The sequence below is a fragment of the Rattus rattus genome, chromosome 5 (assembly GCF_011064425.1).
Source record: "Rattus rattus isolate New Zealand chromosome 5, Rrattus_CSIRO_v1, whole genome shotgun sequence".
NCBI lineage: Eukaryota > Metazoa > Chordata > Mammalia > Rodentia > Muridae > Rattus > Rattus rattus.
The window spans coordinates 96,828,071-96,845,302 of record NC_046158.1 but is presented as its reverse complement, the minus strand read 5'-3'; the positions used below and the strand labels follow the sequence as shown (position 1 = coordinate 96,845,302).

Below are 17,232 nucleotides of genomic sequence, written 5' to 3'. Positions count from 1 at the left end.
TCATATACCTTGTTCTGTGGCAGAGGGACCGGCTTGCTGCTGCTTGCAGAGCCTGTGGCGGGAGTGGACAGGAACATGCTGCGGAAGAGCCGGTGCTTGAGGCTGCTTTCCTGGGTCTTAGGGCTGGGGCTGCCTTCTCCACCTGGTCTGCCAATGGCTGAGCCCACCAGGCAAGATTGTGGTCGAGCCTCTTCGGAGCTATGCTTGGTAACCTTCACCCCACGCCTCCCTGTGGCCATAGGGGGTGAGGTACCAGGTGGGGAACTCTGTAGGCAGGCACCCAGCTGCAGGCAGCGTTGGGAGGCACCCTGGAACTCAGCGGGGCCCAGCGACTGTGCCTTGGCAGCCATGCCATTGGGCAGGGCCTGTGGGCTCTGTGGTTCTGGCCATGGCGTTTGCCTGTGACCTGCTGGTGTGCCCCCATTACAGCTGAGGTAGAGGCCATGGGGATCAGTGCGCTCAGACTGAGGACTTTGGAGGTACATATCCGGGTCAGCCGCCCACTGATCATCTCCTAGCAGCCCCAGGGACTGTGCCCGCCGCCGGCTGGTGGGGCTGCGTCCACGCAGAGTGTTGGAGCTGATAGCTGACAACTTCTGAATGTCGTTGAGCAGCCCCGAGATGTAGCCCTCTGTGGGCACTGAGCTGCCCCGTACCACCGTCTGTAGAGGAAGACAGAAGAGTATGAAGAAACGGCCCCTTCGTGGCAGGGGGTGGCTCAGAGCCTCCCAGGGGACCCTGGGGAGTAATCCCACCCACACACCTCCGCTATCACCATCCATCTGTTAGGATTTGAGATAATCGGCTGTGTTCACAGTGGGTCAGGCCCATGCTGTGCTGTCTGTTTATAAGGAGGCAGGGAGAAGGCCCTGAAGCAGGACAGATAGGTAGGGTAGCCACAGGGTTAGGGTCCAACATGAAAAGTGTGTGGTCAGCTGTGCCTAGGGAGCTGGCAAACTCAGAAGAGACACTTCAGACAGAAGAGGCACTTCAGACTCTAGATCTTCCAGTGGTCTTCAGAGCAAGGTGTGAGAAAACCAGTTCTGGGGCTTTGCCCCCCACCCCACCTCCCATACTCTATGACAAGTCTCCTGACCTCAACTACCAACCAACTCTTAGATCTCCCTATGTGACTACTGATCTGTGACAGCTACCCCTGGTTTGAGGGGTATTTTTTCCAATCTAGGGCCTCACACTGTGGCCAAGGCTAGCCCTCCAACTCCTAGCAATATGACTGCTTCAGCCTGTCAAGCGCTGGGCTTATAATTGAGAGCCCCAACACCCGGCTTAAAATTCTCTCCAGGTGGGAAGGCTGATTAGCAGAGAACTGAGACAAGAGACTTGATTCTGATACCCAAGTGACCCCTCCTGGTGCCTCTGGGGTCTCACAGACTGCTTCCTATGGAGTAGGAGAGACTGAACATGGCTATAAGTCTGTCCCCCTTACCTTCATGGGCTGCAACTGCACCCGTGTGATTCGAGAAGGATCCACCACAGGCTTGGGCCGCCTCAGAGTATCCAGGATGTTCTGCCATTGTGGGGGCAGGCCCACGAACTTGCCTTCCTTGGGGTCAAATGAGGTGTGAACACGGTGCTGGAAGTTCTGTGGGGCTGATATCTCAGGACGTTTCTTCTTCTTCTTACGGAACATGGTGCCTATAAGAGGAGGGTTAGCTGAGCTGGTCCCAGGGATCCCGGGTGGCTCAGTGGGCACTGAGTATCGGGCTCAGTCCTCTGTGTGTCTCTCAACATAACTACTCTGTCCCTGATGCTTCCTTTACTCTCTTCTGGACTCCCTCGGGGAAATGGATGGCTCCCAGCAGAACAGTTATAGAAACAACAAAGATGCCTTAGTCAATCAATCAATCAATCAATCAATCAATCAGTCAATCAATCAATAGCCAACATAGATTACAAGCCAGAAAAAGAGGTGTCCACCTTATTGCTTGTGCCAAGTTGCCTGCCAAGGAGTGCTTTTATAAAAGCCAAAAGCCCTTTGCAAGCATCAATCCACATTGAAAAATTACAAAAAGAGAGCAGGGGGATAGGAAACCAGCAGACGTGTTGCCTGAAGCTGGCATGGTTAGCCGAATAATTCAAGAAAAGGAAACTCTGACCCAATCTCACTTAAGAACACACACGTGAGCTGGGCCCTCATGTTATGGATTATATGGCTGTAATCCCAGCTCTTGGGAAGTTGTGGCAGGGGAATTGCTGTGAGTTTGAGGCTAGCTTGAACTATATTGCAAGGCCCTATCTAAGCTGCAACACCCCTCCCCGACAAATGGCCATAGATGTGAAAGGCCTAGACAAAACTAGTAAACTGAGTCAATGACTTGTTAAAAGTTTCATCACAGTCAACTCTTGTTTGTTGCTGGCTGACTAACAGAAAACCTGTTAAATCAACACGCAATATTAGCAAGAAGCCAAACAGCCACTCTGCAGCATTGATGCCCAGGCTGGGTGGATATCATGTGAAGGCGGGGGCGGGGGGTGGTGACCTGGAGGGTAGCGGGACTTCCAAAGGGTTGTCCTGGTCACTCTTAGGGAGTCCCAGGCTTGACTAAACATACTGATAAACCACACTTGAGTGCCTTCGAATATGAAGTAGCTCAAAACACTTCAGAAATGAAACGGACCAATACGTCTTTGACTCTGAACAGGGTCTTACTGTGTTTCCCAGAGGGTTATCCCTCTGCCTCTGTCTCTGGAGTAGCTGGGACTCCAAATGCACTTACAGAGCTCACACTGTTTCTCCTTGTGAAGGTTTGGATTACTCTTCCAATTGAACAGTTGCCGTGCAGGGCCATTGCCGTCTCCGACTGTTCTCATTCTAGAGACGGTAGTTCCCCCATCACTCCGGTAGGTTCTGGAGAGACTGCAGGCAATAGTACCACCAAGAAAAGGTGGAAGGACCACCACTTCCTCGCCAGGAACTTGCCATATGTAAGGCAGTGGAATCCATGGCACACCCCTAGAAGATCAGCAGACTCTAATATTCCCTAGGGGCAGAGTAGACTGTAGACAGAGTAGACAGGCCAGAACCCCTGTAGACTGAAGACTTTACATTGAAACGCATCATGAGTTGCAGAGAGTCTCTACCCTAAATAGGAGTGACTTGGAACGGTTACCCAAGCAACTCGAGCCTCTGCACTCCTTACCTATCTGTCTAGTGGTGTTTGTGGGGTGGGGGGAGGGGAGCAAGCGACAGACTGCTGGTCATCTCGCTAGCTGTGTTCTCTCTCACCTTGTGCCTCTGCTTGGGGTCTTCAGACACTGACACTTGGGTAGATTTGGGTCTGGGAGTGATGCCAACGTTCTTTCCCCTCTCATTTACTTCTCTAGGGGTCATGACTAAAACTCTAGGTTCTGGGCCTCTCTGGACCGCTTAGGCCTCTGCCTCTTGCTTCGGTCAGCATGGCCAGTCTCCACAGCCTCTCAGGCAGACCCTCTCCCTGGACTGTTGTTAGCAGGCTCTGTGGGCTAGTTTTATGTTAACTTGACATAAGCTCGAGTTATCTGAAGGGAGGTAACCTTGATTGAGGAAGGGCCTCCATAAGACCTGGCTGTTGGGCATTTTCTTAATGATTGAGAGGAGGACCCAGCTCATCTGTGGGTGGTCCCATCCCTGGGCTGGTGGTCCTGGGCTCTGTAAGAGAGCAGGCTGAGTTTGCAATGAGGAGTAAGTCAGTAAGTAGCACTCCTCCATTACCCCTGCATCAGCTTCTGTCCTGACTTCCCTCAGTGATGGACTGCTAGCTGGAATTGTAAGCCCAATTAACCCTTTCCTCCCCAACTTGCTTTTGGTTATGCTGTTTTACCACAGCAATAGAAACCCTAACTAAGACACAGATCCACGTGCTTCCTCTGTAGCTGGGAAACCTAGAGTATTTACACCCAGAGACACAAAAGAACTGCCCAAGGCCTTCCCTCAAGAACCCTGATTTCTTCAACTCCTCCATGCCCACCAGGAGATCAGCTCTTGGCTCTTGCACAGGGATTCTAGAGGAGGGAAGGCATCAGCATCAAGTGGTTATCAGTAGTTCTAATACCTTCCAGATCCACCCTAACAGCTATTCCTTGACAAGCTCTCCCCAGAGGCAGTAGAGAGATTTGAGAAGAAAGACCATCAGCCAAGGGGATCACAGAGGTTAGAGACTAACAGAAGTAGTCAGTGGAGCTTCGGGTAGAGGAGATCAGATCAAGATTTAAGAAATCGGCTGACCATTTAAACAATGGGAAATCTATAACCTAAAGGAAGGCCACCAGGGCTCATCCAAAACACAGGAAGGCCAACTGGGCTTGGGACAGCGTATTTATGAAAGTGGGAAAGTCAGAAGAATCTGCAACCACCAAATTCATTTAGAAAGTTCTTAATTCAAGGTCAACATAAGTAAAAGTTAATTGAATTTCAATATAAAATGAAATAAAGTGGTGCATGGTAGCTCGCACCTGTGATGCAGGTGAGAGGATCGGGCATTCAAGGCCAGCATGCATTGTATGAGTTTGAGGCCAGCCTGGGCTAGAGAGCCTGTCTAGGAGGAAGAGGAGGAGGAGGAAGAGGAAGAGGAGGAGGAAGAGGAGGAGGAGGAAGAGGAGGAGGAAGAGGAGGAGGAGGAAGAGGAGGAGGAAAAAGAGGAGGAGGAGGAAGAGGAAGAATAAGAAGAGGAGGAAGAGGCGGAGGAAAAGGAAGAGGAGGAGGAGGAGGAAGAAGAAGAGGAGGAGGAGGAGGAAGAAGAGGAAGAGGAGGAAGAGGAGGAGAGGAAGAGGAGAAGAAGAGGAGGAGAAGGGGGAGGAGGAGGAAGAGGAGGAGGGAGAGAGAAGAGAAAAAGAAGAGGAAAAAGAAGAGGAAGAGGATGAAGAGGAAAAGGAAGAGGAAAAAGAAGAGAGAAAGAGGAAGAAGAAAGGAAGAAGAGGAAGAAGAGGAGGAGGAGGAGGAGGAGGAGGAAGAGAGGAGAGGAGGAGGAGGAAGAGGAGGAGGAGGAGGAGGAGGAAGAGGAGGAGGAGGAGGAGGAGGAGGAGGAAGAGGAGGAGGAAGAAGAGGATGAGGAAGCTGGGTTCGGTCCCCAGCTCCGAAAAATAGAAGAAAAAGAAAAAGAGGATGAGGAAGAGGAGGAGGAGGAAGAGGAGGAAGAGGAAGAAGAAGAAGAAGAAGAAGAGGAAGAGGAAGAGGAGGAAGAGGAAGAAGAGGAAGAGGAGGAGGGAAAGGAGGAGGAAGAGGAGGAGGAGGAAGAGGAGGAGGACTGGAAAGATGGCTCAGTGGTTAAGAGTAATTACTGCTCTTACAGAAGACCTGAGCTTGGTTCCCAGCACCCACATGGCAGCTCACAGCGGCCTGGAACTGATCTGACGCCTCTGCAGGCTGATAAACAACGCACACACATGCACATGCACAACAAAATAAAGATAAATTTTAAAAGAGAGGAATGAAATGGCACTATTTGTCATCTACCATTAAAAATAGCAAACACCCAGGAATAAATGACTTCATATTGAAAGCCGTAAACCATTATTAGCGATATTAAAGAATGTTCATCTGCTGAGGAGTTCACACTGTGAAGATGTCAGTTACTCCCAAGTCAACCTACAGACTTATTTCAGGCTCAGCATATTTCTTGTGGCAGAAACTGACACACTGATTCTAAAATGTGCAGGGAAACAGAGAACCAGGAATAGCTGCAGCAATCTGAGAGAGCAAAGTTGGAGGACTACACTAAATATATACCGAGGTTTACCATAAAGCTCCCAGAATTAATATACTGTAGAAACAGCACAAGGACCGACAAACAGAGCAATGGGACAGAAGCACGAAGCCAGAAATAGACCCACTCAGATAAGGTCACTTGATTTATGGCAAGGGTGACATTGCAATGTGGTAGCAATGGACGGTCTTTTCTGTAGCTGAAGCAATTAAATGTCTGTGGGCGGGGATGAACCTGAAGAGATGAGCTCTTGGCATACCCTCAAATTAACTGGTGACAAATCATAATAACCCACATGTGAAAGGGAAACTCATAAAGCTGGTAGCAGGAGTGTGTGTGTGTGTGTGTGTGTGTGTGTGTGTGTGTGTGTGTGTGTGTGTGTGTGTGCGTGCGCGCGCGCGCGCGCGCGCGCGCGTGTGTCCATTCCCCCAATATGTGAAGACTATATTGGGCCCAAGTTTGATGGTTTCTTCTGGAATTTCTGACATGCTGTGTCCCAAACCTGTCTGTGTTCATGGATCCCAGAGGCAAATTAATACATCAAGGTTTTCTTTGTTTAAACAGGAATAGGGGATCATTACTTGAAGTTTCACCTCTGCCATTTGTCAGTGCAGTAGGAAGGAAATAGATGAAAATAACTGGTGAGTTTAACTGCTAGGGTAATGGGGGATTTCCTCAGATGCCACCTCCCTAGTCTTCTAAGGAAAACAACCAGGTTTTTAGATAGGGTTCTTAGGACATATGTAGCTTTTCTCTGGCTACGTTGTGTCTTTGTGTCTTTTACCCTTTTCCACTCTTGTTCTATCCTTTCAACTCCCTCACAGTACATAAGAGAGAAAAGGGGATAAAGAGGAAAAGAGAGAGATCGCTGAATAAAGTCGGGGGTCAGAAAGGGGCGACATTATCGTTATTGTTAGACTACTTCTTGCCGATCGGGGGCATCGAATTCCTTGGGGAACGTTTGATCTTTGCTGTCAGGATATCTAATTTCTTCTTGTTGTTTTAGTTTCTTCCTTTTGAACAACTACTTAACAAATCACAACTACAAACAACCAACAGCAGCCCACCAAGAACCCACCTATTGGGGTCCTAGCATTTATACACTCCCTGAGAAGTCCCCAGAATTCCAAACACCACACAATCTTAGACACTGTCGCTGGCAAGATCAGGCGCCTTGGAGAGCTCGAGGCAAATCAGTCAGCTGCTGCGGACAATCGGAAGTAGCCCACACCCCACACTTAGGATTAAAACAAAAGCATACTCTTATAATACTTCTGTGGCTTTTAAAGAAACCAGAATTCCAAAATTGTCATTACAGATATAGCCCAAGCTGGCCCTTCCATTGATCCTTCTGTTTCACACTCCCAAGCGCTGGAATTTCAGGAGCGGATCACCACACCCAGATAAAAACTTTTATCTATTTTGTAATGGTTTGGTTTATTTTTACATCTGCGTATGTGCATGCGAGTGCAGGTACCAGCAGAGGCCAGAAGTGGGTGTAGGACCCTTCGCAAGTGGAGTTACAGACACTTGTGTGCCACCCAACTGACCTGGGTGCCAGGAACCAAATTGCTGGAGCAGTTCATGCTCTTAACCACTGAGCCGTCTCTCCAGACCTCACAATATTTTTAAATAGAAGAGTGAGCCAAGATAGCCAGTGTTGCCCAGGCTCCATGAGTGAGGCAGGACATCCACGTCCTCTGCCGAGGACAGCTGCTTAGTCAGAGGCCTCCAGCTTGGCATTTCTAGGGCCTCCTTCTCACACACTTCCGAGAACACTGAGAGGGCAGTTGCTGCATTTGCCACCATGTGGGGGGGGCATTCCATCAAATCAGGCCACACCAGTCTTTAAATGTCACCACTCTATTCATCCAGAGAGGAGCAAGGCAGGAGTCTCTGCTCAAACCATACTTTCCCTTCTGCCCAGCCTGAGAAAGAGACTGTGGCCTCAGATCTATGTAGAAATGGGCAGACACAAGATGGCTGGCCTCTCCCCTTCTGTCGGGTTCCAGCTCTAACCCGGAAGTAGGATGCTGGCCGAGGATCAGACCTCAGGCTCAGCATGCACTGTGGTTTGAGGCGTGCTTTCAATATTACCTTCCAGCTCTCTGACCCATGACTGGATCAGAGCAGGGTGCCCAGTGCTGGGAGGGCTGACTCCAGCCAATACCAGTTAGAGACGGAGGTTCCTCTGGCAGGGAGCCTATCAGAAAGAATGTAGCAGTCCCTGGCAGAAGCTTTCTGGGTGAACTGTTACCATACGCAGTGAACCCAGGAGGAGCACTGGTGTGACAATTCAGGGAGCCACAGGCCTGGGATCACTGAAAGAGGGATCAGAGTCCAAGGAGATTTGAAGATTGAGAAGAATCAGAAAAGGCCAGAGCTGTTGTTGAGTATCTGTCAGACCTTTTCTGAGGGCTCGCAGCTCTGCAAGGGAGTAATCATCTCTCATCATCTAGATGATGAGACTCAGGAGGGCAGAGCCTGCCCCAGATCACAGAAACAGGAAATGACTGTGTATGTGTGTGGGGTGGGGGTGGGGACTAAACCCAGATCAGATTCTATGAGCCCTGCTCTACGCCTATGCCCACCCATGCATGCTGAGCAGTGTCGTATCTATGCCTACCTACGCATGGTGAACAGTGCCATTCCTATGCCCACCTGTGCAGTGAGCAATGCCTTTCCTATGCCCCCCCATGCACTGTAAGCAGTGCCATTCCTATGCCCACCTGTGCAGTGAGCAATGCCTTCCCTGTGCCCACTGATGCACTATGTGCAATGCTGTGTTAACGATCTTCTTCTTGGAAGTCTTCACCAGCAGAAAACAGGGTCTAGCTAATGGCCCAATGAAAACCAATGGAAATCTAAAGTGGGAAGGACAGGACCTTCGCTCTCCACCTGACCTAGGACTTGTCTGAGCCCAGGTAAGCAGGGCTAGCCTAACTTGTAGGCTGTCTCTTACCATATATGGAACCAGAACATTTTGTACTCTGTAAGGTGTAGGCGAAATGTTTCTTAAAAGGTTTCACTAGAGACTGGGGATGACTGGGGTCTGGCATATATTAAAAATAAAGCCCCTGGGGTGGCAACCATTGACTTGACTCACTGGGAAGTGGGCAGGGTTCCATGTTTGATGACATCATTCTATAGGGACAAGGGAAAACAGTTCAAGCATCCACTTGGAGGATGAGTGGGTAGCTCTTAAACTGCTGCTCCTGGAGGAGACAAGACAACACACAGCTAGCTCCTCACAGATCCAGAACAGAGCTATAGAGGGCCAAGACAGACAGAAACCTCACAGCAGAGCCCTTGGGGTATATACATCTGTTGTACTGTGCTGTTCTATTTGGGAATCACCTTTGGGTCCAATCTTGAATCAATATCAGGTGTTTGTTCTCCTAACCTGCCATTCCTGCCTTCACCAGGAGTGAGTGTCCAGTGTGGTCACCCACCTCACTCTGCCACTCCTGCCTTCACCAGGAGTGAGTGTCCAGTGTGGTCACCCACCTCACTCTGCCACTCCTGCCTTCACCAGGAGTGAGTGTCCAGTGTGGTCACCCACCTCACTCTGCCACTCCTGCCTTCACCAGGAGTGAGTGTCCAGTGTGGTTACCCACCTCACCCTGCCACACCTGGCTTTCGATGACTTTAGGTTTCTGCACTTAAAATTCCTTCAGGGAAGGGACCAGAGGCTGAGAACAAACGTGAATGGAGAGGGGTGTAAAGCTCCTGGGAAGGGGACTGGAGTAGGTTAGATTAAGTTACTTACACAAGCAAGTTCTGGGATACTGGAAGGAGGCTGGGACCCCCAGCCCAGGTGACAGTAACATAGCGGGGAGTAATGGCCCAGTTTCCTCACGAGAAGGCTCAGGCCATGCTTCTGGGAGTTCATATCTAGGGCCCTCAGGCTCGGCAGGAATCTTGGAATCTGTGGCCTTGACCTAATCTTTAGGTCCCAGCCTTTGTATCCACTGCTGACAAGAGAAGAAATTCTTTCCCTCTGGGCAGCTTCTTTAGGTACACCGGAAGAGAAGAACAGCCTGTTCTTACGAAGGGGGCAGTTAGAGTGATTTTTAACAAGAATCCCTCAGGTTTGAAGTGCCAGGCTCTAGGTGAGCACCCCGAATTCAAGATCTGTATCTGTTGGTCTGAGAGGAGCTCTCTTTGCTTTCCATCATGGAGGTGAAGAATGAGATGGTCACAAGGACTAAATTACTCGCCCAAGGATAGCAGCAAGGAAAAACCAGGTCTATTTAGACCTGAGGAAAATTTAGCTACGGTCAATTGTCAGGACCCCAACCCCACCCAAGTGGTGTTTCCACTTGAGGAAGGGCCTTCTTACTTCAAAATCAGACTGCAAGACAGAGGCAACCTTCCTGGATTCTGCAGAGCTTAGTGCAGAGCTTAGAAATGTATCCTTTTTTTTTTTTTTTTTTTTTTGCCCCTATTGAGGCCCCACGTGGCCTGTAGAAGGAGGAGGGCCTTGTTCCATGTGAGCTTCCTTGAAACTCACCTTGGGTTTGTCATTCCACCCCCCTAGGAGGAATGGCAGTCCCCATCAGCCCCTGATTAGAAATTCCTGGGAACAGAAGACGGTTTCAATTGTCTTGTTGGCCAGGAAGATTTTCTTTAGCTTTCACTCTCTGGGGTTTGCCTAAATATCAAATTATATCATTTACTGTGCACCTGCTTCACTCCCAGCTCTGCGCACACATACCATAGTACACAAGACTTCACTTTTGGGAAAGGTAAGCTTGCTTCTTCCAAATAGATGCTGGTTATCCTGCCCCAGAGGAAGAGATACCCACTCCATGAAGCCTCTGACCTACACTTCTGCTTCTACCCAGATTTCTATCCCCATGGTGTTCCCAAGAGGAGTCCGGCCGCACTCTGCTTAAATAAGTTCAGCAACAGGGAGCTCCTGTCCCTGCCCCAGGCCTGTCTGGTCCCCTCATTGCTCAGCATCCACAGGGTCCAGGCCTACCTTTTGTTTGTCTGTACCTGCCCTGAGAGTCAGAAAAGGTGGCACCCCAGCTTCCTATTTTGATTTCCCAAACCACACTAGGAGGAAGTTTCACTTGCCACCTTCAGAGTGAGAAGTTAGACTCAAGCTATGGCCCTCTGCTGGCTTTGTAGAGCTCCAAAGGGCCATGGTGCTGAGGTGTAGAAGGCCCCAGAAAGCAGGACACAGGTAACAGAGTACTCCACTCGTGTAACCCAGGGAGAAGAAGTGGGTCTAAACCTTCCTACCATTCCCACACTGTAGGCCGCAGAGAGACTCCTAGGGGAGAGATAATGGCTGTTGTTTAAAAGAACACGATGATGAAGCTCATTCAGTAGCTAATGTCAACACTTCTGCTGAAGGAGAGGTTGAAGAGCAGGCTAGCCAGCTCAGGACAGTCGTTATTGACTTGGGCCTTGTCTGGGCCCAGGTCCAGACCATTCTAACAGTGCTGTGGTCCAGCAGCTGCTTACACTAGCACAGCTCTCTGACCTCTGTGTGCTGTACCTAGAGTCTCAGTCTTGTCCCATCCTGCTTCTGGTGCAAGTGCAAGACAGCACAGGGTTGTCCTGGGCATGAGGTTCTAAGTTGGACAGTGGCTCTAAGAAGGATGAAGGAGGACGTTCCGTCAGGGTGCTCCAGGCCACGGCCCTTCTTACTATCAGATCTCAGTGACTTCCCTGGTCTTCGGTACCCTTCCAGAAGAACTTCAGCAGTGACTCCCCAACCACAAGACTGTTTTATATTTCTGTAGCCCTTGCTTTCCAGATCTGTTTTGTCGACCTCCCTGCTTTGTGCTCAGGGAGGTAGGTGAAGCCTGCTTTGTCAGAGTCTCCCTACATAGTCTTGACTGTCCTGGGGCTCACTATGTGAACCAGGCTGGCCTTGAACTCACAGAGTTCTTCCTGCCTCTGCTCCCTAGTTATGAAGCCATCCTGGATGGTTTTGATTCTCGTATCTGTGGTTTGTAAAGCTATCCTGGGCATCTGTGTTACAGATGGAGAAACCAAGGTTCTGAAAAAAGCTGCTCTCCTTGTGGAGATGTGGGATACAAAGTCTCTCTGACTCCAAGCCACTCCACCAGGAGAAGTACGAGAGATGTCAAACAGCCTGCCCTGTCATGCATCTACTTAAGAGCTGAGATGGACAGAGAAACCATAAGCCAAAGGCTCCTGGTGTCCCAAAAGTACCCCAGGTAACACTATGCTCAGGTCAGGCCATGAACATTCGAGAACGAATGTGAACACAGATGCTGCTGTTCTTGTCTGTGAAGCTCAGTCTTCTTCTAGATACGGTCCCTTCCCTCCCTCGTGTTAGAGATGGTGAGTTAGGGCCTCCTATTATTATCCTTCCTTAGACTCTCTCTCTGTCTCTCTCTGTCTCTCTCTTCTGCCCTCCAAAATATCTTACAGAGTGGACCACATTGTTCTCAAAACTCAAAAGTCCCCAGCTCAAGGTAGCATAAACCCTTCTAGCTGAAGGCTGGTGAGGTACCTTCTTGGGCTGTTGAACATTAACCATTCCAGTTTCACACCTGAGCTGTCCGATGCGAACAGCTCTATCCTTGACACTTGACGCTGAACCCCACTTTACAGACATTGAAACTTTTAGGAGGAAAAACAACTGCTTAATTAATCAACAGCAAAGTGGGGGTCTGAACCCACCGCCATTTGGTTCCCAATGCGTTCCCAGCCCACTGTTCAATATACGGCAAGCCGTGCAAAATAATCCAACCTGGACCGGGGACCACTCCCCACCTTCACACAGGAAAGAGCCAAAAGAACTTAAAAAGCATTAGAATATGGCAAAAATGCAGACTACAGCTCACATCCCAGGAACTCTGGTGCCTTAGCCCCTGGTGACTCCACAGCAGACCCCACATGGAGAGTGTGGAATGGGCTGGAGCCTGTTAGCAGGGCTTCCTGCACCGATTAGCACAAGCCTCGCGCTTGCATTCCGTGAACCTGAGCTGTAGGACACTGTCTTGTTCAGCGGGTTATTAAACCTCATAACATCAGAGGCTGGGCCCAAGACTGGGCGGGCCATTTGACTCCCTGCTGGCCTACCATGTGCTGGAAGAGGTTGCAAATGACTTATCTGACACACGCTATGGATTGAGAAATCGTACCTCCACCGGGCCTCAGCCACTGTCTAACAGTACCGGGAGCAATCAGCCCCCTGCCCTCCCATTACCCCTCCCACCTTACCCCTAGGAAGGTCTGGGGCAGGAGGCCCCTCACTCACCTTCTGTGGCCTTCTCGCCTCTCCTTTCTCCCTTCTGCGGTCAGCTCTCTAGAGCATGGAGGTGAGGGAAGATCCCAGGACCTTACAGGGCCAGTCCTCTGCCGACCTAGGGAGAAACACACTGTGATCAATGTAATTAAGTGTCCCCGCGGATTCTGCGACTGGCTGGAGTCCAGGACGTTGGGAACCGCACCCCGCCCGCCTAGCGACTGAGCGAACTCGGGTGCCTGCTGAGCCGCAGAGAGTGGGGCTGAAGAGGGTGGGGGAGGGGGCGCAGCGCCGCTTCGGAGGTCGCCCTTGTCCCCGCGCGCTCGGTCCTGTGCGGCGCTTACGCCGAGGTGTGTCGCCGAGCCCGTGTGCCGGAGCCCAAAGGCCCCTAAGACCTGCCGTGTGCCATCCCCGAACTTCGGGGATTGAGAACCCGGGACAGGGGCCTCGTGCGCACGACCAGCCGGTCCCCTAGGGAGTCGTAATCCCCGCTCGGGTCCCGGGATCCCCGGTCCGCCCGGGGCCCCGGGCACCCACCTGCCAAGCGGGAAGCCGCGGAGAGCCCCGAGAGGCCGCGGGAGCCGGGCCCGCCCTCCGCGGGAGGGACCTGGGCGCGGGCACGGCAAGGAGGGGCGGCAGCACGTCGGTGCGACGCCCGCTTCACCTGGCGCGGAGTTGGACTGCAGGGTGTGGCTTCAGGTGGGGCGCCGAGAGCGCGGGAGCTCCGGAGAGATCGCGAGGGGCGCTCCCGGATCAACCTAAGGGGAGGCTGCATGCCCACCGCCTTCTCTCCAGAAGCTCAGCCCCAACCCCTCCGACCACCTCCTACCAGCGGCGACCTCCCCCACGGCGCCAAGCCAGGACTTGGATTATCTACTAATCGGCTGTTGTGCAATCGGCTCGTTAAGTTGCTCGCAAATGCTTGTTTTGGAGCCCCGGGCCCACTCTCCAAGATGTGCCCACTCGCACATCTCTCAGGGCCGGATCCGGAGCCCTGAAATCCCGCATCTTGGCTTGCTTGCCGAGTCTGGACAAGTTCCCCAGCTCTGCGACTGTCCTGGGGTGGCCTCTTTATGCAGGCAGGAGAGCAGGATATAAAGGGATCCCGATTTCTTTGTCATCCTGGCTTAGTCCTGAGAACTTTATGTGGCTTTAAGATTACAAGAAAGGGACTTTGGGGAGAGCTCGGTTCCAGCAGCCTGGCACACGGAAACAGAGTGATAAGTTCCTGCAGGAGCCTCTACCTGGCTTGGAGGAGCAGTGGCCACCTGCCACCTGCCACCTGTGCCTCCTCCCCAAACAAGGAATGGAAAAGACCTTCGCTGTCCTTCCCTTGGGCTCTCGGAGAGAACCGTACTTGCCTTGCTAAGTGCTAAAGGGATTCTGGCTTAGAAATATGTGACATTTGGCACCCAAGGGACTGCTTCCTATGGGAGGCTACGTGTCACAGACATCCCTGTGGACACAGGGATGGACACGGAACAGGACTCCTTCTTTTGCCACCATTGCTGGTATCTCAAACTTCGGCTTTTAAGGGACATCATGGGTGATATTTCTGATTAAGTCATCCACATTGTGGGCTGGGTAGCTTACCTAGAGCTTATGATATGGCTTCCACTAACCAGCATGAAGGGGATCCATGGGAACTTGCCAGACCCACAAAGGCCTGTGCCCTGTCTGGTTGCCCCTCAGACTCCCATGCCCCCTGCTGTACTGGAGAAAGCATGGGGCCAGACTCAGGTGCAGTGCACTGAAGGGCGGGATAGATCACCGCGGCTGATCACAGGTTCTGGTCACCCACTCTTGTCCACCATATCTGGTACACATACATGTGCAGTTTGTGGCTCTTTGCTCCCTACTTTGCCATATCTTTCCTAAGTGGATTCGCTTTCCTTTGGACCTTGTAAGCAAACCCTAACATCTGTGGCCAGCCGGGAAGCTGCCAGAGCCCCTTGCCGTGATACAAATGGCTTCCCCACAGATCTCTGGGGCCAAGGTACTTGTCTGATGCTGGCTGTAGCAAGAAGGTTGTGCAGCGTGGAGGGAAGAACGAGATTGGTTGTTGTGTGTTTGAAATGAACTACAAGCGAAGGCTGGAAAGAAACACAGCGTTGAATGAATCTAGAACCAACACCCTAAATTGCTTTTTACTGATCCACAAGTGTACATGCGAATTACTATCTTTTAATAAAATCCCTTTATATGCCAAGACCATGGCTCTAAGCATTAATTTTGAATTGCTGAACTACAATAAAATAGGAATACTAGAATATTATCAGAAATCAATTGGCATCTAATTTGAATCAAGAATTACATACCCCAGGGGTTGGGGATTTAGCTCAGTGGTAGAGCACTTGCCTAGCAAGCGCAAGGCCCTGGGTTCGGTCCCCAGCTCCGAAAAAAAAAGAAAAGAAAAGAAAAAAAAGAATTACATATCCCAGGGTAGATATCAGCCAAGACTCCTCCTTTCCTTTCAGGGAGTAAGTTTAGAAAGCCCTAGGTTCCCCCTCCACCCTTAGATGTTGAACTAGGGACTGGGGCCTCAAGAAAGGCAGGGGCTCCCAAGCAAGATGGATGAAGTTAACCAAACCTGCTATCAGTAAGAAAAGTCCCCATGCTCCGTACAGGACCATACTGGGGGGCATCTCAGTCAAATGGTCTAACACACATCAAGCCGCATTTTTACACTTCCCACTGCCTCTACCCAAGTTCAGCCGCACTAGGTTGGATGATGCCCAGTTGGGATGACTAGAATTTGCAGGGTGGATTGAGGGGCTGATTCCCCTGTGTCTCTTTCTCTCTCTGCTCCTCTGATCCATGCCCAGCTCAACCCTGCCTCAGAGGAGAAAGCAGGACCACAGTGTGGAAACGCCTAGCAACAGATGAAAAGTGTTGCCTCCTGTGTACAGGAAGCTCACTCTAGGCCTCTTTCCGCCATTGTGGTGCCAAGGATGTGGATACCAGGCATACACTCCCCTGAGGAGACATGGTCTCTGGCATGGGTCTGCTGCTGAGGGAGTTCATGTGTTATTGTCCACGCAACAGGCAGGAGCTTTGGAGAAAGCACTGGTAACACCAGGAAAAAGGGCTCTTGGAATATTGGCCAGTCAGCCAGCCAGCACAATCTTCAAGTGCCTCAGGGTGGCACATGGGGTGGGGTGAGCACTTCCCAGTTCTCTCTCAGTCAGTGGCTGTCAGGCCTGTTGTAACATCTGACCAGGCACAGCTAGGGCTGTGAGCCCAGGTTAGGGCCAAAGAGGAAAGATATGGATCAACTTGTGGTTTAGAAATACAAACACATTATCCTTCCCGGCATAATCCTTTCTGCTCAGGACTTGACACACTTCCTAGGGACTGGAGCTTGCTAACAAGCTCTCTACGAGTTTCCTATCTCTGGATGCCTCTGCTCCCTAACAGTAGTAATCAGACCTGGCAATTATTGAAGGCTTCCTGGGCAGCGCCCTGAATGTAGCTCTTAGCATACACTGTCTTATTTAGTCTGCACGATAACCCTGGAAATACCATATTACTATTATTACTTTACAGGTGATGAAACTGAGGCACACCATGGCTAGGAAAGGACTCATAATCCCTTCGTAAAGCAAATGTATGGGTCCTCCCCACCCCCACACTTACCTATTCAAATGTTGCGATCAAATCACCAGCGTGAGAAGGTTACTAAAAGGCAGGGTCTTAGAAGTGCTTAGCACCTAAAGGCCCTGTAACTAGCCTAGTGGTTAACCCCAGTCAGCCCTGGGAGGCAGAGGCAGGTGGATCTCTGTGAGGTGGAGGCCAGCCTGGTCTGCATAGCAAGTTCTAAGACAGCCAGGACTACAAAGAGAAACTGTCTCCAAAACCAAACCAAACCAACCAACCAAACAAACAAACAAACACTACCAAGTAACTCCTGGCTTGGAGGGAAACATTCTAAAGAGAAACGCCTCTGCCCTCCCTTCCAGCTATCAGTCTATGAGGTAGTGGACCACAAGGAATTATGATTTTCTGCTTGAATTCCTTTCTAAGGAAAAGGCTAAGCGGAAGCCCTGGTGCCAGCCAGAGCTTGCCTCCCAGGGAGGGACTTCGTACAGATCTGACAGCCCATCCACCCACCTAGCAGGATGTTGCTGAGACAGAAATGGGTTTCTAAAGTGCAGAACCGCACACTGACAATAAAGACCGGTTACTTACACACTCTTACTGCTCTCTATTCAAAACCAAACCCGTCGGCACTCCTGAAGATGGACTTAGGGGGTCACTGGATCCCTCATCCGCTCCTTTCCCGGTGTGGCCATTTTG

The 17,232-nt window shown here is 50.9% G+C and overlaps 1 protein-coding gene across 2 annotated transcripts in view; it reads right to left on the bottom strand.

Annotated features, from left to right (window-relative positions):
• Positions 1–17,232, bottom strand: part of Pak6 (p21 (RAC1) activated kinase 6) — a 34,862-nt gene that overhangs the window by 6,760 nt on the left and 10,870 nt on the right. The window contains exons 1-4 of one of the 2 annotated variants that reach the window (XM_032903926.1): positions 13,474–13,529; positions 12,949–13,054; positions 1,448–1,656; positions 9–662 (exon numbers count right to left, since the gene is read on the bottom strand). In XM_032903926.1, the coding sequence (XP_032759817.1) occupies positions 9–662; positions 1,448–1,651 (858 nt within the window). In that variant the 5' untranslated portion in view covers positions 1,652–1,656; positions 12,949–13,054; positions 13,474–13,529. Of the gene's footprint in view, positions 1–8; positions 663–1,447; positions 1,657–12,948; positions 13,055–13,473; positions 13,530–17,232 lie in introns of those variants that run through there. The other variant, XM_032903925.1, reaches the window with a different exon arrangement.